This window comes from Apteryx rowi, unplaced genomic scaffold (genome assembly GCF_003343035.1).
Source record: "Apteryx rowi isolate R43461 unplaced genomic scaffold, aptRow1 scaffold_1677, whole genome shotgun sequence".
In the NCBI taxonomy this organism is placed as follows: domain Eukaryota; kingdom Metazoa; phylum Chordata; class Aves; order Apterygiformes; family Apterygidae; genus Apteryx; species Apteryx rowi.
In genome coordinates this window covers 1-20,178 of record NW_020447949.1, presented here as the reverse complement: position 1 = coordinate 20,178, position 20,178 = coordinate 1, and the positions used below count along the sequence as shown (strand labels likewise).

The 20,178-nt window shown below is 46.8% G+C and overlaps 1 protein-coding gene across 6 annotated transcripts; it reads right to left on the bottom strand.

Moving 5' to 3' along the window:
- Nucleotides 1-363: 363 nt before the first annotated feature.
- SLC25A38 (solute carrier family 25 member 38) lies at nucleotides 364-15,303 on the bottom strand. 6 transcript variants are annotated; one of them, XR_003252558.1, is made up of 8 exons: nucleotides 15,070-15,303; nucleotides 14,480-14,585; nucleotides 12,102-12,223; nucleotides 11,377-11,461; nucleotides 10,666-10,845; nucleotides 9,569-9,737; nucleotides 8,794-8,955; nucleotides 364-451 (listed from the first exon to the last, which is right to left on the bottom strand). XR_003252558.1 is itself a non-coding variant. In XM_026060246.1 (8 exons), the coding sequence occupies exons 2-8, from the start codon at nucleotides 14,555-14,557 to the stop codon at nucleotides 3,343-3,345; spliced, it is 816 nt and encodes a 271-aa protein (XP_025916031.1). In that variant the 5' UTR covers nucleotides 14,558-14,585; nucleotides 15,070-15,300; the 3' UTR covers nucleotides 1,173-3,342. The 6 variants fall into 6 exon arrangements, 3 of the variants coding, with proteins under 3 accessions (XP_025916031.1, XP_025916030.1, XP_025916032.1); XR_003252560.1 differs by lacking the exon at nucleotides 364-451 and adding an exon at nucleotides 1,173-3,357; XM_026060246.1 differs by lacking the exon at nucleotides 364-451 and adding an exon at nucleotides 1,173-3,357 and having other exon boundaries at nucleotides 8,794-8,960; nucleotides 15,070-15,300.
- Between the last annotated feature and the right edge of the window lie 4,875 nt (nucleotides 15,304-20,178).

Here is a 20,178-nt window from a genome sequence, read left to right as displayed (position 1 = left end):
TGCTGGGGGGTTTTGGCAGGCCACCTTTGCTGGCGGCGGATCGACCTCCATCGGCTCCACCTCATTGTATACTGGCGGATCGACCTCCATGGGTCATCACTGGGAGGATCAACCTCCATTGGTTCCGCTTCATCTTTCTCTGGCAATCTCACGGAATCCTTGATGGCCCAGATCTTGTCCCAGAACTCCCTGCTCCTTATCCTCATCCTTTTGGTTCCCCTGCGGGCCACCTGATTCATTGTGCAGGAGTGCCCTGCAGAAAGCTGCGAATGCTCGCAAGACACCACCCGGAGGGTAGCAAGTAACTCGCCGAGGCTTCGTTGCCACCTGCCGCTCCAACTCTCGTTGGTGCTCCAGGAGCAAGAGCCTCAGTAAAGACAGGCAGTAAAGACAACGGAGCCAGACTCTTCTCGGGGTGCTCAGTGACAGGACAGGAGGAACTGGGCACAACCTGAAACACAGGAAGGTCCATCTGAATGTAGGAAAACACTTTTTTACTGTGAGGGTGACTGAGCACTGGACCAGGTTGCCCAGAGAGGTTGTGGAGTTGTTACGAAATTATCGTATACTCACTGGGTCTCCAAGAGTCTTAACACGCTGAGTTGAGAAACCCGGCATAGATAAAGCTCATGACTTCATGAATTTGTGTGCACACACATGTGTGCATGCATGTGTGTGCCTCTACATACACATACAACCTTCTACTTTTACAAAGAGACCTGGTAACTTCAAGCGACAGTGTCACTCTCAGTTAAGGTCATATGACTAAGCACAATATAAAATAATTTTTTTGCTCTTCTTTGGTCTCATTAACCAGAAGGCAAAAACTTGAAAGCTTTTTCATGTGTCAGAAAAAACAAGAATGATTATATTCTAAGGAGCTCTAATAACAGCCAACACCTTTAAGGCCATATGCACCGGCCTCCACTATGCTTACAGCACTGGCAACTCCACCACCAAGACAGCTGATTCCAATATTCTTTCTTTGTAGCTGTAGCACAGTCAAATGCACAGAGGTAACAGTGAAGTCGCTGCAAACTTCTGAAAGGAAGCCTTCTCTTCTGAATGCTGAACAAGCCCAGGTCCCTCCACCTCCCCTTCTATGCCACGTGCTGCAGCACCTGGTCACCTCTGTGGCCCTAAGCTGGGCTCCTCCAGTCTTCTTTGTGGCGGGGGGAGCCCAAAGCCGGCACAGCAATCCAGAGGAACTCTCACAAGTGCCAAACAGGGAGGCAAATATTTTTAGTTTTAACAAATTGACCTACTCCTGAAAAGAACTCCCAGTGAAGCAATTAGAAAGGAAGGAACACCCTGCTGAAATCCAGCACATCTTCATGCTGGTAGTGAAACCCATTGCTTCTTAGAAGGAACACCTCTTTTGCACACTCCTTCAATTGGACCAGTGTTATTATCTGCAAAACTCTGAGGAGGGTCTTACTCGATTTTCAAACACGTGTTAGATAGCTGAAGAGAGAAGTACCTGAAGACAGCTACCCCCGTTTGCCTTGTTGTCCTGCGACTGAAAAACCCCACCTCCGGGCCCCCAGTGACCTTGCAACCCTCCACCACACTCCTCCTGTCTCCTAGGCACAGTAGCCCCAAGGAAGCCAGGCCCTCTCCTCGCCTCGCCCTTGGGGCTCAGTGTAGAAGAGAGACCACCTCTTCACGCCCCAGGGCCAGAGGGCAGTGTGGGGCAGGAAGGAAGGGCTCACGCAACACTTGAAACTCAGCAGCTCTTTTATTGATTGGCCCATGGAGGTTGGCTGGGCTCTGTTTCTCTCCTGCAGGATGTGTTTTCTTCAGTCTGCTTATCTGTATCTGCTTTTGTAGACTGGTGGGTGCACCCAGTTTGATCAATATGAGATGTCCTGGCTCTCCTGAGCCAGGAGACGACTTTGCCATTGTTGTCTGCAGCACATTCCAGGCACAGTGGTGTTTCTGTACACCGCTCTGCTGGCAGCGGTTAGACCTATCAGACTTCTGCCGGAAAAAGTGGGCCTGATATCTAGCACAGCCCTGACTACAGCAGGTGGTGCTGGTGTATGGCCTGAGGTACCACACAGCAGAGCCTTGTGTATATGACTCCTAAGAAAATGAGATGACACTGCAGAAATTCTCAACTCTGGTAGAACGTAGGGAAAATTAGTGATAAAGAAGTAAAAGAAGGGAGTTATAGGGAAGAATGAAAACTGACTGGATAAAAAGAGAATTTGGCCTGTGATTGGTTTAAGCTGCTACTTTTGTGGGGAACAACGGGGTGAGCTGTAAAAGACTGATGCCATCCTATATGGTGTGGACCCTACTTCAGACAGCTGGACTGCCCGCAGGACCCCCACCCCATGAGAAGGGGATGCCCACACCGTGATTCCACCTTTGCCTAACACCAACACATCCTCCTCCATGAGTTCTTCATCGTACTTCGACTCTCTGAGCTATGCTGCTTCTGTTAGCTTTAATTTGCTCATGCTTTTTTGAAAAACTAAAATGTCTGTTAACAGCTGTGTTAAATCTCAAATAAATGCCTGTGCAAACATAGTGCAAGCTGCTTGAATTTTTCTTCTTTGAAATGGCTTTAATTCCTTGCTCCCCAAAAATTCTTATTTCATTTGCTAAATGGGAAACGAAGCAATTACTTCTAAGAGATGAGCAGCCAAAACTGGCATTTATACCTTGCCTTTCTTCCACTGGTCCTACTAAAAGGGGCAGGAAGATGATGAGTAGTCGCAGGAACATCACTAACCTATTCACCAGTGCACTCACTATACAAGACTAACAGGGCCAGAATGCTGTCTGCAAAACCTGAGGGGCCAGTCTTTTGCACCGGCCCTTGCCAATCTCACAAAAACAACTCCCCAAAACACCACGCAGGGTCCCAACCCAGTACCCTCAGATGAGGAATATTTTCTGCTCAGTACTGGTATCAGTGATTGTGCTTGGCACATAATATGTTTTCAAAACTAAATAAAGAAACCAAAGAGTGTTTGCCTGGTTTTCAGGTGGAAGACAAATCAGTAGTTCCATGTTTTATTACAAGGACAGCACCCTAGGGAAGCTTGTCTCCTCTCTCTTCTCACAGCTGGGACAGCCGTCAGCAGCATGAACAGAAACTCCCTCTTATCCCAGAAGCTGTTCTCCAAGGCAGCAGGAGAGCTCCAAGCAGGCCTGTGTCTAACAGCTGGCACTACCACCAGCCTATCCTGGTATCAAAGGCATGCACGAGCCATTTGGGTCCAGCTGGCATGGAGCTGCACACTGTCTGATAAGTCTGTGGGACTGTCTGATAAGAGTGTGTTAATCCCACACCAGTAACTCCCCATGAAAACTGCTCCACAAAAGAACACATCATTTAGGCAACATCTGCAAAGAGAAAAGAGCTTTGGGAACCTTCAAATCTAGAAGACATCAGTATCAACAATACTGATGTATCGCTTAGCATGGTCTGCCTAACATTAAAGCCCAGGACAGGAGCATGCTGTGATAATAGAAAAGGAGATCCCAGCAATCTAGCAGAGAATGAAGTCCCAGACACAGTTTCTGGTCCTCTACTGAGATCAGACTGCCTGAGTAGCAGCGAGCTGGTGGGCAAAAGACTGAAGAGAATTAGTCTCTCCTAAGTGCTCAAAAACCTCCCATCCTAAAGGTTGCTATCTCAATAGTTGGTATTGAGATTCAAACTCCATCAGTCTTTACACACAACAGGCAGACAGAGGAAGCTGTGAAAAAGACAAGATCCCCATGGCTATGTGTTTCTCCATTTAAGCAAAGCAGATTTAGGTTGTACTAGCACAGCCTTTATATATTATGCCCCAGAGAGAAAGAGAATATGCATTGCGATGTATTAGATCTGAACTCAGTCAACAGTTCTGTTCTCTTTGGTAGCTTCCTTTGCTTTCTTAAGCTTCTTCCCCACCTCCTTCCTTTCTTTTGATATAAACACTGAAGAGATGACAGTTCATTTTGGCAACCATAGTTGTTTTTAATATACTCTTCTCACATAAATATTTTATACAGACACAAGAACATTCACAGCACTCAAACCTAGACAATGTTCCAAAGCTCCAGTTGTGTTTAAACAGTGCCATCAGGCACAGGAAGAATGCAAACAGTTTCTAAAACATAAATAAATAATCAGACTATTTCTCTTGTGTCCTTATAATTCACTTAAATACTGACTGCCTCAATGGGTTATACTGTTGTGTTCTGCCACCACAGCTGCATGGGCAAAGAGAGCAAAAATACTAGTGCACATTCACTCCTAATGTATGGCCAGCAACTCAGGTCATTCAGAGAGGGATCTGACTGCACCCCTGGCATACGCAGAAAGCATCACCCTTTCCAACCCCACCATCTCTGTAATCCAAGCTAGGGTGTCTTTGTAAATGARTATCTAATAGGATTGGGATGATGCAGGTAAGTGATCCAGTGCCAGTCTCTGAAATTTTCTTTGATTTTAAGTTGTATTCCAGTTGTACAGTGGCCATTTGTTGTTAATGAGAAGCACATGACCTCAAGAGCAGTAAACCTAATCTTCAAGTTCACACACTTGTCTTTCTTAACTTGCTATAACTTTTGAGAAGTAAGGTCAATGGATCACTTTAGAAACAGAATGTTTTTGTGGAGAGGGAAGAGGAGGAAGGAGGGTAAGGATCAGAGCTCAAAAATAGTCTTGTGCCTGCCTATGTTCAAACAGCTTTCAGAAGACCACAAAGCAGAACTTTAGGCTTCCTTTTCCCCCATGTATAGGGGACCTGACAAAAGAAATACTGAAGAAAACCAAAAAACTTGCACCACAAAACCCACTCCCCCAGCACACACGTGGGAAAGATTTTGGATTTGCAGCACCAAGGTTTTGATGAAACACAGAGCAGTTCAGATTCTCTATTTCTTAAACTCAGAGGAGCCCAGGCTAATTCACAAGTCAAAGGCATATACCTTTTCACACTACTGCAACAACAAAGAGCCCTCCTCATCCTCCACAAAGGGAGGGGAATGGAAGAACTTTTCCAAAGAAATTCTCTATTTCTTCCTTTGTTACTTGACCAAGCAAGAGTATAGGGCATAAAAGCTGCTGAAGTGTTCTCGCATTTCAGGCTTCTGATGCAGAGATTACTTAATTCAAGATTTAACACCTGACAGTCATTTTTAAGAACTTAAGTTTCTATCTGCACAAGTTGCACACTGCTCTGCTTTGCCATTGCTAAAACAGGAAACACAATATTCATGAGGCATCTTGCAGGACACCATCCACAGCCCTGGACTGTCACAGCCCAAGATGAGAAATAGATCCACTTCACACAACAGATTCAGAAAGCCCCAAATAAATTCAGGCTTCTAGTATAATGTGTTGGTTTGATCCCACGCTTAAAGAAATAAAAGACTCAGAGCAGCTCATGCAGTTGCCACCTTACTCTGCCAGGTCAGTAACCCCAGATTTGGTTCTCCGGCTCTCTGAGCCTGTAGTGCTTGGGRCAATAAACAGCAGTTTCCACTGCTGTTTCACGCAGGCACCCTTCAGGTTGCCAGGGGCAGGAGGGACAGCAAAAGAAAAGTTCTTCATATTTAGGATATGGCAAATGATCTGTCCACATGTCTGACAGTCAGAAGCAGCACAGGGAATCTGGCAGCTTGTCAGCCACAAACTGATTTTGACTGGAATGATTTGATGCAGTACTCTATTCTTAACATGCAGACAAATGTACACAGGACCCTCCTACCACTCTTGGAGATTTCCGTGCTGTCTAGTGCCAGTCCTCCATCACAGATGGGCTGAGGCTGAAAACAGACAGCACCTTCCAAGCCTCTAGCCTGTCCCTTAGACTTTCCCTAGATTTAACTTTTCTGTCAGTCATCATAACCTTCTTGGGGCTGGACTCTGGTAAGGAACATCTTTTACAACCTATGTCCCCTCTAATCTCCTGTTCAGGAAGCTGCCAGGGCAAGCACTGATTGTGCAAATTACACTTTAAATTTAAAGAACAGTAGGTAATACCAGTTGCCTGTACAGCTAGAGTATGTCATGTCTTCATATTTAGAGACTTCTGCTCTTGTTTTCAAGTAAATTTTAATACCCCTAGATATTTAAGAAAATAAGAACCAAAGCTATGTTGTCTGCAAGGCACGCCATGGAATAGGATACAGACTTCCATGCCCATCTTTGCAGCAATACCAACAGAGCTGCAAGAGTCTCAACTCAGCCAGGCAGCATTGAGGCACAAGTGAAGAAGGGAACGTGCTGTATCTGACTTTGGAAATCACAAGCTATCAGGTCTGCGTAACAAAGTAGGAATGAGGAAGAAGGCACAGCTGATGGAAAGAGTAGGTTTGACTCCCAGTCTAACAGCAGGAATACTGAAATACGAATGGACTACCTTCTAAGAGAGAATGATCATCTGCAAACTGTTTGGGGTTTGTGYGGAGCCCAGAGATGAAAGTTCTCTGTCGAACATTCAGAGGCCTCAAAGGTTTGGAGAAAGTTTACAGAAAGGAAGAACCTTCTCTTGCCAAAACCAAAGATATTCCTCATGCAATCAGCAGCAGCTTCTCAGTGAAATCTGAAGTGCCAATATCTGGTTCCATTATACATTTATGTATTATGAGCTACGTCCCTAAAAACTACATCTAAGGACCAGCTTGCACTGAGAGTGGAGATCRGGGATCAGCAAATGAATGATATGAAGCAGGTAAGTCTGTAGTAGAACTGGATTTAAAAAAAAAAAAAAAAAAATACTGGAGTATTCCTGATACAGTCAGACCAGCAGGAAAAATGTTTTGCAGGGAATTAATACAACTTTGGTAGCAATTTAACTCTCTCTACTTCTATATTAAAGTGCCTTATGCTTCTTAATTCCTGTGCAAGCACTGCTGTAGAGACAGAAGCACACCTGAAAAGTGTTAAGATGCTCATTTAGGTAAAAGCAAATAACATAGCAAGGAGGTTCCAGTTACTTTCTCTGCTATCAAGCACAGCAGGCAAGTGATGACACAGACTGCGTTCCTAGCTTTCTTTTAGCCTTTCATTTCTCTTCCATCCACCCCTGCAATATAAGCATTAAGAGACACAGACAGTCTCCTAACATCCTCTGCAATGTTCCCCTGTGAGAACAAATCATATGAGGAAGGAGAATCTACATCAGATGGTGAATCAATATGGCCTTAATGGCCACACCAGTAAGGAACAGGCTGACAGATTCTGCARTTGGCATTGTCTTCACTGTTTTCTCCTCAAACGCTTCTGCTCAGAAATTTCTCATTGCATAAAGGTGGTGAGCACAAAGCTATTTTTAAAAGGGGCTTCTCTCAGCATAGCTCTCAGGCTGTGGAAACCCTGCTATTTCCCACGGCAGTCTCTGCAAGTACAGTCCTTTTGGAATGCGTTACTCAAATGATGTGGCAATACGATCCATCTTTCCTCTACTTGTCAAAAGGCCTAATCCCCATCTCAGAAGGGATTTCTTCTTCCCAGCTGAAGAAGGTTTATTCATCCGTGGAACTGGGAACTTCCCAGTGCCAGCTGATCACAGCAAGCAGGAAAAGCAGTGAGGCCGGTCATTTCTAGTGCAAGTCAGTCAAGATTTCAAGCCCAAGTCAGTCAAGATTTCAAGCCCATTTTTTCCATCATCTGTTCATATACAGTCCATGCCATTGCTGCCATCAGAGTACGCCTTAGGGCCCGGGGCACACCACCTCGGAAAAAGCCGACCAACCCAAAGTCCTGCAACACGAGACAGGCAAACAGCAGTCCATCACCATGTGCCTCCAACATTTTAATTCCTCATCATTATTGCATGGAACAGCTATTTCAGCTCAGACCCAGACTCGTCTCCAAAAGATCCAGGCGCAAACAGTATTTAACCCTTAGGGAGAACTTGTAGCACTGTGCAATTGCTACTCGCTGAAAGAGGAAGAGTGAGTGGGGAAGAGTATGCCAGGATGACAAAGAACAGGGAAAATTTCACTCAAGCCCAGCAAAGAGGAAATGAGAGATTAACAGTTTCAAGCCACTTTAGGAAAATGACTTGTCCTTACTTCCAGCAAGACCTGCACCTCAGGATCTTATCGTGGGGATGGTAGAAGGCCTGGTTTTCAAAGAAGGCTTAGACCTGCACTTAATTAACAGCACACACTAATATGCCCACATGGATGAAGGAAAAATGCATCACAGTAGCTGTCCTTCCAAGGAAAGGTGAGTGTGGAGTAGATCTCTACCCAGTTCATTGAATACAGATCTGGACACTCATTTCCCTTCTAGTGTCCAAAGGTCAAAGAATTGCTTTGTAGCTGTTTTCTCTCTGAAACTGGTATTTCATGCCACATACTAAAGCAACCTTCTTTGCCTCAGTGTGGTAATCACAGATGTGCCTACACTGATAAACTAGAGGGGCGGCAGCAGCTGTAAGCTGGATGCAGACAGCTCCTACAAGCTTTGCATGCCCACACAGTTAAAAGGAAATAGCCTAAGCACTTTCCATCACTACCAGTGTATGAGTCAAGGTGGAATGGACAGAACTGAAATGAAGCCATACACCAGCCTAAAACATGAGGGAGGTTTGTCTGGAGATTTGCCTGCTAGAACATGCCCACTTTTGTGCTCCTGCACTCTGAGCTTGCTCAGCAATTCCCCCATGACCCACCTCAGCTTCATGCTAACACTGATTAGCCTCACTGCAAGAGCATGTCTAGCATAGTCATATTTGTTCGCCTACTTCAAAAGGCAAGAACTTTCCTAGCTGTGCTTCTGGCGATGGGATGGGACATGAGGATGTAATCAAATATACTAGAAGAAATTCACCTCACCTTGTAGATGAAGGCAATGGCTTGGGTTGTCCTGTGGTACTTTTGCGGGGACAATTGCATATGTGTTTTGATGACATCAGCAGGCTGCGTTGCCAGTGAAGCCAAGATTCCTGCAAAGATCCCACAGCCAAAATTCAGCAGGGGCATGAGTGCTGGATCCAGCTGATCTGCCAGAGAGCAAAGGGAATTCACTCAGACACAAAGCAGTGTGGTAATACTCATGCTGCACAACAAAGTGAAAAGCTCTCAAATGACAGAATCGACAGCAGAGTTTGAGAGGAGTTAAAATCTAGGCAGGGCAGAGAAGACTTTTCAGGAGGAAAAGCAACTACAAGTTAAAAGTTAGCACTGGTTAACAAGACTCACTGCCAAAGAACTGAATTTGACTGGAACTCAGAGAAAGAAAGGTTGTATGAGTCTTGCCACAGCCAGTTCTTCTAATTCTAACATCACAGACACCCCATTTTAGTGGAAACTACCCAGCACACAAGACAATCAGCAGCAGACAGCACTGCTGAACACAACCTTTCTCCCAACTGTTCACTAATCTACCTTATGCATCAGACCCCCCATGAAAGACAATAATAGACCAATTTCCATTTCTGGACTGATCCAGGGCTACAGTATTGCACAGGTAAAAGGCCAACGTCCCACCTAAAACCCTGCAAAAGACTAATTTCCCTACTGAGTCAGAGGACTGTAAGTACAGCATGCAGATAGCTTACTGCAGGGCAAGAAGAACATCTTTCTTACATCACCTTACGTTCAGCCTTACCCTGAGGGGCGAGTTTTTTGGTCTGCGTGTAGAACATCAGGTAAATTCCAGAGAAAGGAGCATCCCGCAGCAGCGTTGCAGTGAGTCCACTGAACATGCCACGAACCCCCTCCGTTTGATATATGTTCTTCAGAGCTCCATATACACTCCCATAGCCAAATCTTCCACTCTGCAAAGGTAGACAAAAGACATCTATGTGCCAGGCACAGACCAACAAGTTCTCTACACACCCTGAGGCCACTGTGTCCAAACAGATGTTAGTATGCACTCCATGTGATGGCTAAGATGGCAATATAAAAGATGCTCCAAGGGCACAACTAAGTTCCAATCTACCTCAGCCTTTAAAACAGTCCTTCAAGAAGGTAAAATATGAAAGATGCTATAATTAGACAGGCATTGCATAAAATTGAAACTTAAAAATCTTAGGGTGAATTTTGTCCCATCTTATATTCCTTGCCTACAAATCAGTGGCGTGGCATGACATTTTCTGTATAATGTGTGAACCATGATGAAATCAGAACTACAATTCCCACTCTACCTCAGTGCTAGGAACTTGCAGTTTTGCTAGCGCACAAGGTGAACTTCCAGCATGCCTTAGAACATATCTGCTTTTTCAATGTAACTTCTCCTGCTCCATCCACTTCCTCTGTAAAGTCCTTAGCACTGGTTCCCAAAGATGGCTCAGCTTGCTGCCTCCACAGCATTCTTTCTCAGTAAAAGCAGTTCTCATTCTCAATGAGGGAAATCTCATTGCCCCCTAAACCATTACCACGCTAAGCAGAAGTCATGGTAAGTTGAAATACACACACTGTTACCAGATAATGAAAAAGCACTGCAAATCTAAGGCTACTGCCTAAGATGCTTCTGTATGCTCACCTGTGCTGGGAGGACACTATGCTTAAAAAAAAAGCAGGATCTTTTGCCAAGAAAGCAGCCCATTTCCATGGCATCATATCACATATCAATACAGATAATCAGACTATCTTGATTCACTGTCCTTGGTTTTTCCACACAAGAGAAATTTCTTTTTCATAATGGGAAAGGGTGCAACATCATTAACAGGGAACTAATTAGAAAGCTCTTAAAGTCACACTCACCTCATATCGGGTCTTCACTACAGTCACCGGAAGCATGCAAATCCCAGCTACTGCACGGGAGGTGGCACCCAGAAAGACAGACTCCAGGGCTGTGGGTGAACGGTCCACTAGAAACTTTTGTTTCATTGTGTACAAAGTGCTGAAGTAAATCCCAACTCCAGGAATGCATCTTGCAAAAGACTTCAGAAGAAACAGAATCAGATGAAGAAAGAAAAAGCATACGTGAGAGAAAATGTACTACAGAACTTTACAGAGATTATTACACTTGACAGGAAGCTTTGTACAAGAAAAAAAGAGCACTAAAGGTAATATACTAAGGAAAGAAAACAAGATAAAAGAAATACACCACAGAGTTAGCCAGTCGGTTGAAATGATGCCAGGATTTAATGCATTCCTCACTTCCAGTTTTCTAGCAACAAGCATATTCCAGATGAAAATGAGGCTGGTGCAGATGCCACTCCAGATTTGCAAAGGTATTCAAATGCTCAGCTGCTCAGCACTGCAAATCCACAGTGACCACTATGACCAAATCAGTGGAACTCATGATATTAACTCCTTAAAATGGGATGGAACCATCTTAATCACATGGTTTCATTCATAATTTTGCAAGAGACAAGAGCTGCCCATTTAAATCCAGCCCAGAGTTAGTAATAAATAGTAGATATATTTATGGATTTATTTTTAGAAGGCAGGGTTAAAACAGCCACTTACTGGAGAGACACCTTTCCAGAGCCCCAGGAGACTCTCTGTACGAACAACCCTAAAGATCAGTGTTACCATCCCAACACGACTGGACCTGAAAGGAACACAAGAAACAAAGACTACAGAGGTGACCTATTTCTGCTCTCTGTCAGGCACACTTTACAGCTACCCCACCTTCCACTGGTATATCTGTGCATTAGCTACAGCACCTCGGAGGTGCTCTGTCTCTTCTCAGCCTGATTTCCTTGGTCATCCTGCCCAGTGCTTCACTGCCACCTCCTGCTTATCCATCACTTGTGACACAAGGTAAAGCCAACTCTCAGTAGCATTTTTGATTGCTTCCTTTATTAACAACACCTGATGTTGTCATGGTTGACTGCACGTGGCACACGGAAGCAGTTGCATGTATGTGAAAAGGTTACATGGCAGTTGCACAGGATTTTTTAGACCATAGAGGACACCCAGTTAAACTGCCTGGCACCCACTCCAGCAAACATGGAGCTCTCAGATGAGTACCAACAGGTGCTGTGCCTACATCTTGGTAGAGTTCACAAGAACTACTATCTTCACTCCTTTGGGGCAAAATACTGAATCTTCTCCATGCTATAAAAACACATCTCTGTTTCAGAAAGACTCTCAACATCTGAATCACGCCTCTGAACTCTAAGCCCTGGCCAGGAAACCAGGAAGAAGCCCATGATGGAGCACGCACCCATGCACTCACCCACCCTCACCCATTCACAGAAGGCTGCAGAGTCTGCAGGCGGGTTTTCAGCAGGTCGAGGGGCTGGAACAGGAGGGTGGAGCAAGTCCCACTGATGGAACCACACACAAAGGCCTTTAGGACTGGATGCATCTGGAAGAGGAAGAATAAAGCTTTAATATTAAAAGTGGCTATTTGATTAAGAGTGGCATAAGAGGAAACATATCACAGGAAAAGAACAAGAGACAGACCCAAACACTGAGTACAGCTGTTCATATAGGAAACCATGTCACAGATCTTTTCAGAGACTGATCAAGTTTTATTTGACGTTTTTGTTCCCTCTGCGTTTCCTGGGAGGTTGTTCCAGAATCTCCTTGTATTTTAATGGGTGAAAAGAGTCTTCTGAATGTCAAACTTAAATGCATTAGCAACCCTTTGGTAACCATTTGTTTTTCTGTCAATACCATTCTTATGCATATTAGAGGGAATCTGCATCAGCTTCCTACCATCCCACCAACTACCTGTGCTTTAGCCCTGATTCAATCTGCTTCTGTTCAGCATTCTGCTTGCAGGTCTCCGAGTTTACCCTTGCCTGATCCACAGACCAAGGCCTCCTAACTACCATGGAAACAAGTGAGAGTCTCCCTTAAAACCTGACTTTTCAGACAGAAAGATGTGTTCCACCCAAACATAGCTCAAGCATACTCAAAGCAAGCTGCTGCCAGGTCAGCTAAGCTCCTTTTTTCTTATCCACATACTCCATCATCTCCCAGTATTCTTTGGATGACAAGCTGGAAGGCATAAACCTCAAAGCAGGGCAGAGATTTATTTCCAATACAATCATTTGATTTGATTCTAATGAATAATAATGTTTTATGCCCCTCAGACAGAACCACAGCAGAGAACATTTTGGTAGCGTGATGGTTTCTAGASGGGTACATTCAAAAGCCTGATGGCTGGTGTTCTTGTAATAATAAATCTTTTAAAGTAAATTACATCTTCCTATTCTCTAATGCTTACTTTTAAACTTCTCATTACTAACAAAATACATTATGATTCTTCAGCCATGTTCCCTAAAACACATCGCTGTTGGGAGCAACCATAGGCGAGAGGACATGGGCACACTCCCAAGATGTCCTTAATCCCACAGCATCCTGGTGGTGGCCAAATCTGGGCCCTCCTGGCCGGGGCACCCCAGGCTCCCCGCAGAGGGGGGGGCAGAGCAATGGGCCGGCACAGCTCGTGTCCCGCACACAACACGCGCTTGATAACCACGCGGCTGCTAGGCCATGAAGCACCCTTCACGCGTGAGCCCCTCGGCAGCCTAGAGCACCTTCAGGTTCCCAACTACACGCACGCTGGTGCGCACCTCCGACAGCACGTTAGCCTGATACATCCCCGCTGACTCTGTTACGAGGCAAAAAAAAAAAAAGATATAACCTGGTCTAGGAGAAAGAAAGAAGTGGCCTTCTGAAAACAGGCACAAGATTTGGAAAAGAAGACACATTTACACTGAAGCAATGCAGTACCTGGCTCAACACACGCATCAGCGCCACCAAGCACCCGGCCTGACACCGCAGCCACCCCCGCCCCCCGGCAGGGCAAGCTAAGCACTGGGGGCTTATGGGTACACCAGGGCTTCCTACCCACTTACTGCACCGGCTCGGCCCCACGACATGGAGGACGATGGTAAGGGGGGGACGCAGCCCCACGGGGTCGCCCATCCACTTGCTGCCCCAGGCAGACCCTGCTTAACTCAGCATGCGGGGCGCGGCGCGGCACGCAACGGAAGGGAACGAGCGCGCCTCATTACCTCCGCCGCTCGCCCCGGCATCCCGGAGCCGCGCCGCCACCAGTGAGCGAAGCGGGGCAGAGTGACGCTCGCAGCGCTCCGCCGCCGCTGGCCAATCCGAGCAGCCCGCCGCGAGCCAATCGGGGGGCAGAGCACGGCCGCGTAGGGGCGTCTGCGCGCTTGCTTTAACCCGTCGCTTGCCGTGGGGGAGGGCGCGGCTGCGCGCGGCGGCCGGTCAGCGCCGGTCTGCGGCGGGCGGCCCCGGGGTCTCGCCTCCCTTGGAGCTCTCCGCCGCCCCCGCTGGAGGCCGGCCGGGCCCGCGCTGCCCCCCTTTGCGGCCCGCTGCCCCGCGTCGCCCAGCCGGCCTGGCGGCGGGCGCGAGCGCGCACCCGAGGGCACCCTTGTTTCCTCAGCGCAGCGCGCCCCGAACCGGCCCCTTCCCTCTGCTCCCGGGGGACGACGCTCCCAGCGGCCGGGAGCCGAGCGGCAGCCCCCGGCCGGCGGCTCGGCGTGGGTCTGCTCCGGTAACTTGCGAGAGCGTCGCCGGACCTAAAGGGCGACGTGCCCGGGCGTCCTTCCCGTGCTGGTGCCCGCTCTGCCGCACGCAGAGAACTCACCCGCTGCAGAGCGGTCTCCTCCTGCAAACTTTCCATGCTGCCACCCCTATCCACACCAGCCGCTGTGGTCTTCTGCATGTAATTTCCAATCTACTGAAACCTTCCCCTGCAGAAACACACCAGCCTGTCTTTAAGGGCTCAAAATATTAGAGCCTACCAAGAGTGGAATTTAAGTGATCTGAACTATTACTGAATGTTTCTTTTTCAACAGATACATATGTTACCTATTGCCACTGAATTTTTTTGTACCACCATTGGCATACTTTCTTCAAGGCTCACTTTGAAAGCTGGCTTTCTTCGGTTATTATTTAAAGACTGCGAGTTTATTAAATGAAAATTATAGGAAACATTTAAGTCACTGCCCCCAAAAGATCTCTTCTTTATTACATCATTTCCCAGCTAGTTTGATATCCAGCAACTAAATTGCTGCAATGCACAGATGTAGTGAATTCTCTAAAACAAAGGCAATACAGAAGGGAAATTTTACAATGTATTGTTTTAATTTCTTCCTTCCCATCCCTCCCCCTAGAGGTCTTGTTCTGGAGATAGTGGCATTCAAAAGCACAAGTTTCTCTCCATCATTTTCTTACCATTTATGTTTCTACTTTGTCTTCTACATCTTGAGCCTGGAGCAGAGGAAGCCTGTTTTTAAGAAATTTTAATTTAAGAAGTTAGACACTGAAATGAGGTGATTTATTTTAAACATGCTTCAGCTCTCAAGACTGGGTTTCTCTGCTGCCTCTTCAGGTCTGTCCCTTTCTTATCTGTGAAGCAGGAGGAAGACAGGAGGACTACGCAGCTGCTTAAATGATCGGCTTTTCTGAGAAATCTCTTGCCAGCTTGCTGAGCCCTGGCCTGCCCTCCCGTGTAGGGGGAGGCGCTTAGAGACATGTCACACTTCAGCTAAGTTGAGTTATTCCTAGAAAGAAAAACTTGGGCACAGAAATAATCATGTGCACAAACCACTTCTACTTGTTTGTTCACTTTGCCACATAGCAATCCTGAAGAAAGAGAGACTGTTCTTGTCTGAGAAAATGTAACATAGCTGTTACCAAAGCTTTTCATGAGGGCTTCCTTCTGCCCTTTGCAGTCGACTTCTCTTTGGTGAGCTTCTCTCTCTCATTATGCAGTTCCCTCCTCAGGGGAGTGACTGTCTTCTTATGTTTCCTGGATTGACCCTGCCTGCAAACTCGTGGAAAAGAGGATCAGCCCACCCACTTCTCTCCTGGTGCTTTCCCTAGGAAAGCACATCTTAGGGCAAAACAAAGCTGGAGCCAGGCTCTCTGGCTGGATGCTGTTCGATATACTGCCATCTGCAGAGCCTCTATTGTGCAGAAGACTATTGTACACTTAGGAATTAGTGATCCACTTACTTAAGTAGGTACAGGCCTGTGCCATGCTCCTTGGCTGCAGGATTAACTTGGCTGGCTAATTGTAACAGAGGAGCCTGTAGGCAGTTCCCACTTGGCACCAGCAGCCTGTATGTCCTCATCTTTATCTAAAAGTGAAACGGCAATTTCTCATGTGAACATCCTTTTGCTTGACTGTAGAATTAATGAATAGAATTATTTTCTTCTAAGAAAATACTTTAAGAGCTATAAAGACCAAAATGCTGACGAATCTCACCACAGACAGGATCTGCACAGTGTGCTGTGTCCTGATTGAGAGGTCCATATGATGTTGTATCATGTCGAGGTTCCCAGCATCAGAAAGGATGTAAGATTTAACTGCTAATCATTTATTCTTCTCCTATCTTTAAATATTCTGATTAAACATTGTATTATACTTATAGATTTGAATGGGCATTATTTCTTACCAATACACGCAAAGCACTGGCACCTACCCAGTGCATAACAATGTTCCACTGCAAATGGCTCAGCCACAAGGTGCAACCCTTCTAACATCAGAAGAATTGGCGGATGGCCTTGGAAAAAAAGTAGAAAAGAGGTAGAAGTGTTTATTTTTTGCACAGATGAGTGATGTTTCTGTAGCATTCCGTGGCCTTGCAAATGATGTGGTGCAAAATTAAAGACTGGAAATTTGGTCAGGAGAAAAAAGGGGCAGGAACACTTGTACTAGACAAAAGTTACATGGTAAAGAAATTTATTAGACAACATAATTAATAGGGGTGTGTAGGCACTTTTCCCCGACCACTCTTTTCCCTCATTGCAGTAAATTTCCATGGCTTCCTAAGCTTACACATAGGCACCTCAGGATGCTAAGGGAAAGGCTCGCTCTCTCTGGCACTCAGCAGGTTTGGGGGGGGCGTCTCAGCTGTGCTGCCAGCTTCCAGCGCCCTGTCTCCCACATCCCTCTTCCTCTCCTGAATCCTCTCTCATCCCCAGGGAAAGCTCAGCAGCTCTCAGGGAAATCTTCCCTTCTTCTGGAGGTCCCATCAAATTCAGCCTGCAGCTGTTAGCACAAGGGAGCTAAAGAGCCTTTTCCTTGTTGCCCAGCTGCAGTCTTTCTAAGTGAGTACCAGATTAAAATGAAACACTTATCTGTGGACAGACACTCACATAACATCCATCACACTAAATAAACAAATAGTTTGACACTTACAGCTAACATTTTATGAGATAAGCAATTTTGATTTTAAGGTATGTCATAAATTCTGAATGTAATACAGAAATAATATATAAAATAATATATAAATTGTAATATATATTTTCAAGGTTAAGGTTATGATAGCAAGCATATTGCAGTATTAGTGAAAGATAGCTATGTTCAATTAATAGTCTATGGTATGCTGAATTTCTTACAGGATCACATGTATCATGCATAATTAATCAATGTTTATATAAGGAAGATGACTTAGAAGTACAAGTGGTTTTCCAAAAGCTTCTTGGGTTGGTTTCCTGTAATGGCATTTGGCATGTTTCTGCTGGGCTAGGTTGGGAGTATCAGAGAACTTACTGGGATGTTTTATTCTCAGAACTAGTTTTCACTTTATCCATAACAGTTTATTTGGCTTTTCCTTTGAAGAAACAGTAACAACATATTTAAATGACTTTTTAGAGGAGTGAACTTCACGACTCTGATAAAGCTGACAAACCTAAAATTGCAATGTTCTTGTATGGAGCTGAAGTCTGTATGCAGCCATCTATACTCTTTTCCTCCAGAGCCCCCAGCTGTGGCTAAAAGGTAATTGCACTGTCTCTGGGGGTAGCTGAAACAGACATTTGTGTCATTTCCTCAAGCAAAGCAGTGCCTGCAATAATGCCACCAAGTGTTTCCATTTGGCATCAGCTTCTGCTAGCTGAAACAGGAGACTGGGAAGAGCATTTTGGGTTGCACAACTTCACAAAGCACCGCAGGGCCTTCCGGCATGGAGAGAAGAGGCTGTGAGTGAGGGAGACTCCTTGCCACCTTGACAGCTCCAGCGTCTTTCCCAGAGACTTTTGTATGGCTCTCTGGGCACAGCAGGGACAGCTTCAGCTGATGCCCAGGTCATTCAAACACTCTTTTTGCACAGCATACAGCTTTCTGCGAGCAAACAATGTGGCCCAAACAGACACTAAACCTGAAGAGGAACACTTATCCCCAGATTAGAAATAAAACCCCAGGGATAAGGGCATGTAACGAGCTGACTGCTTTAGGGATGTTGTACTACCAGTGGCCTTGAGGTCTAGCCGCGTGCTTACATTTGGCGTGAGTGGATCAGCACACCGCTATCAGCCCAGATTTGGCATATTTCCCTGAACGCAGGCACTGCTCCAGGCAGGGGGTGCTGGGCTCAGTGCAAAGCTTGGCTGGGCTGCACCTCCTCTGTGCAATGCTGCATTGGGGCAGTTTGGGCACAGCCTGGGGAGGACGGACAGCRTGAGACTCTTCCCTGGGCTCACTCAGCGTGGGCTTTGCCACCATGCGTGGGTTTGGAAGCCATTCGGTAGCCTCCCTTTGCTCAAGGTGGGTACAATGTCATCCTCTCTTGGCAAGGTGTCAGGAGGCTCAGCCAGGCCTCCCAGGGGATGCCCTCGCCCCGTGGCACAGGTGCTGGGCACACATCACTTGGGGTGCTCAGATCTGCCGGTTTCAGTGTCTACCTAAATTACACACCTCACTCAGAGCGCATTGCTGGGGCTGTGCTGCTTGTGGGGACGGTGCAGTCAGGACCAGTAAGATCTGAGAAAGTCAGCAGGGAGCTGTCGGCTGGGCAATCACATTCATCTCTCCTAGACCCATCCCAGCAGGAGAGATGGGCTCCTGCTCTCACAGCTGGAGGCCCCAGCAAGTTGTTATTCAAAATGTTGTGATAAAATCCTTTCCTTTTCTTTTCCTGGCGTATGCGAGGCCCTGGACTGACTTCACGCAAAGGCAGGGTACACTTGCATGGTCTGCCTCTGGATCTGTCCCTGCTCAGGGATGTCTGCAGCTGGGGATGTCCAGACACTCTGGCCATCACCTATCTCATGGCTCTGTCAGCGGCCATGCTCCCTTCTGCCACCTGTGCTGCGCACTGCAGTCACGTCACACACGCAGACGAATTGCTACAATAACCAGAGTTCGAGGAGGTAGACGGGAATGGAAGACGAGGTGCTGCTGATTCTGCTGAGGGATGCAAATCTCTCTGCAGAGCCAAATACTGCTTTGAGCAAATGTCGGTGTAGGAGGGACACCCACCAAGATATTTAGATATTTTCCATTGATAGTGTGCCCGTAAAATCACCTCCACGTCAGCAGCAACAGTATCTGGGCCGGGGGCCCGTCACACCTCCCACAGCGCCTAACCTGCGCAACGCCCAGGCAGGGGCATGGCCCCAGACCAGCGTGGCCCCAGACCAGCAGAGTCACACTGCACTGCTGAGGGCTCAGAAATGTTAAACTGAACTTCATTTCCTGAACCTGAACTTCAAAGCACATGAATCAGCATCTCCTACACCAGGGGGAATCTCAGTGCTTTTAGTATCTCCTTGCCATTGCCTGGGTTTGGAGAGGAGCAGCTGTTTAGCTCCCCCTTTCCTTAAAAGCCCGAATGGAGGAGGGGGCTGTGGTCCCACACTCTCTGGGACCCAGCRCCCCTTTGGCCTCCCACCAGGACAGCAAAGCTCTGCCGGCTGTGCCCAGACCCAGCCAGGGCACAGCAAGCCCAGCCCCAGGGACCTGACGGTGCAAGCAGCGCTCCCGTGGCCTGGCTCTCTCTTCTAGGCACTTTCTCTGTGCTTGGCGGACAACAGCACACTCACACACATGCACTAACACATGATGTGGGCAGGAACATCAATTATATTCCATAATGATATCAGCAAGCCAGAGAGCGTGAGCGAGGTGATGTCCTGATGTGAATGTCACAGGTTGCCCCAACCCTACCTGCTGAAAACCACAGGGAAAGATGAAGCAGCCGAAGAGATGCTGCCATATGCAGAGCCACCAGCACAGAGCTCAGAGACAGAAAAAGGAAATGACTGTCAAAGAGGAAAGAAAACCGCAAAGCAAGACCTGGTGGCTGCCACCAGCCGTCCCAGCTGCCAAATGACCCCCCCACCCCAGCAGGGGCAGAGGCAGGACCTGGGAGGCCCGGACATTAGGTCACTCAGCTCACTCTTAGACATTGAGCCCTCCGAGGAGACAAGAGTCCTTCATAAAGACCCCCCACCTCTCTCAGCCTCCATTTTGTGGGCTGGGCCCCCTCTGGCCTTCTGCGAAGGGGTCACTGAGCAGCTCCGTGGCAAGTCTGTGCCAAGGGCTTCTTGAACATG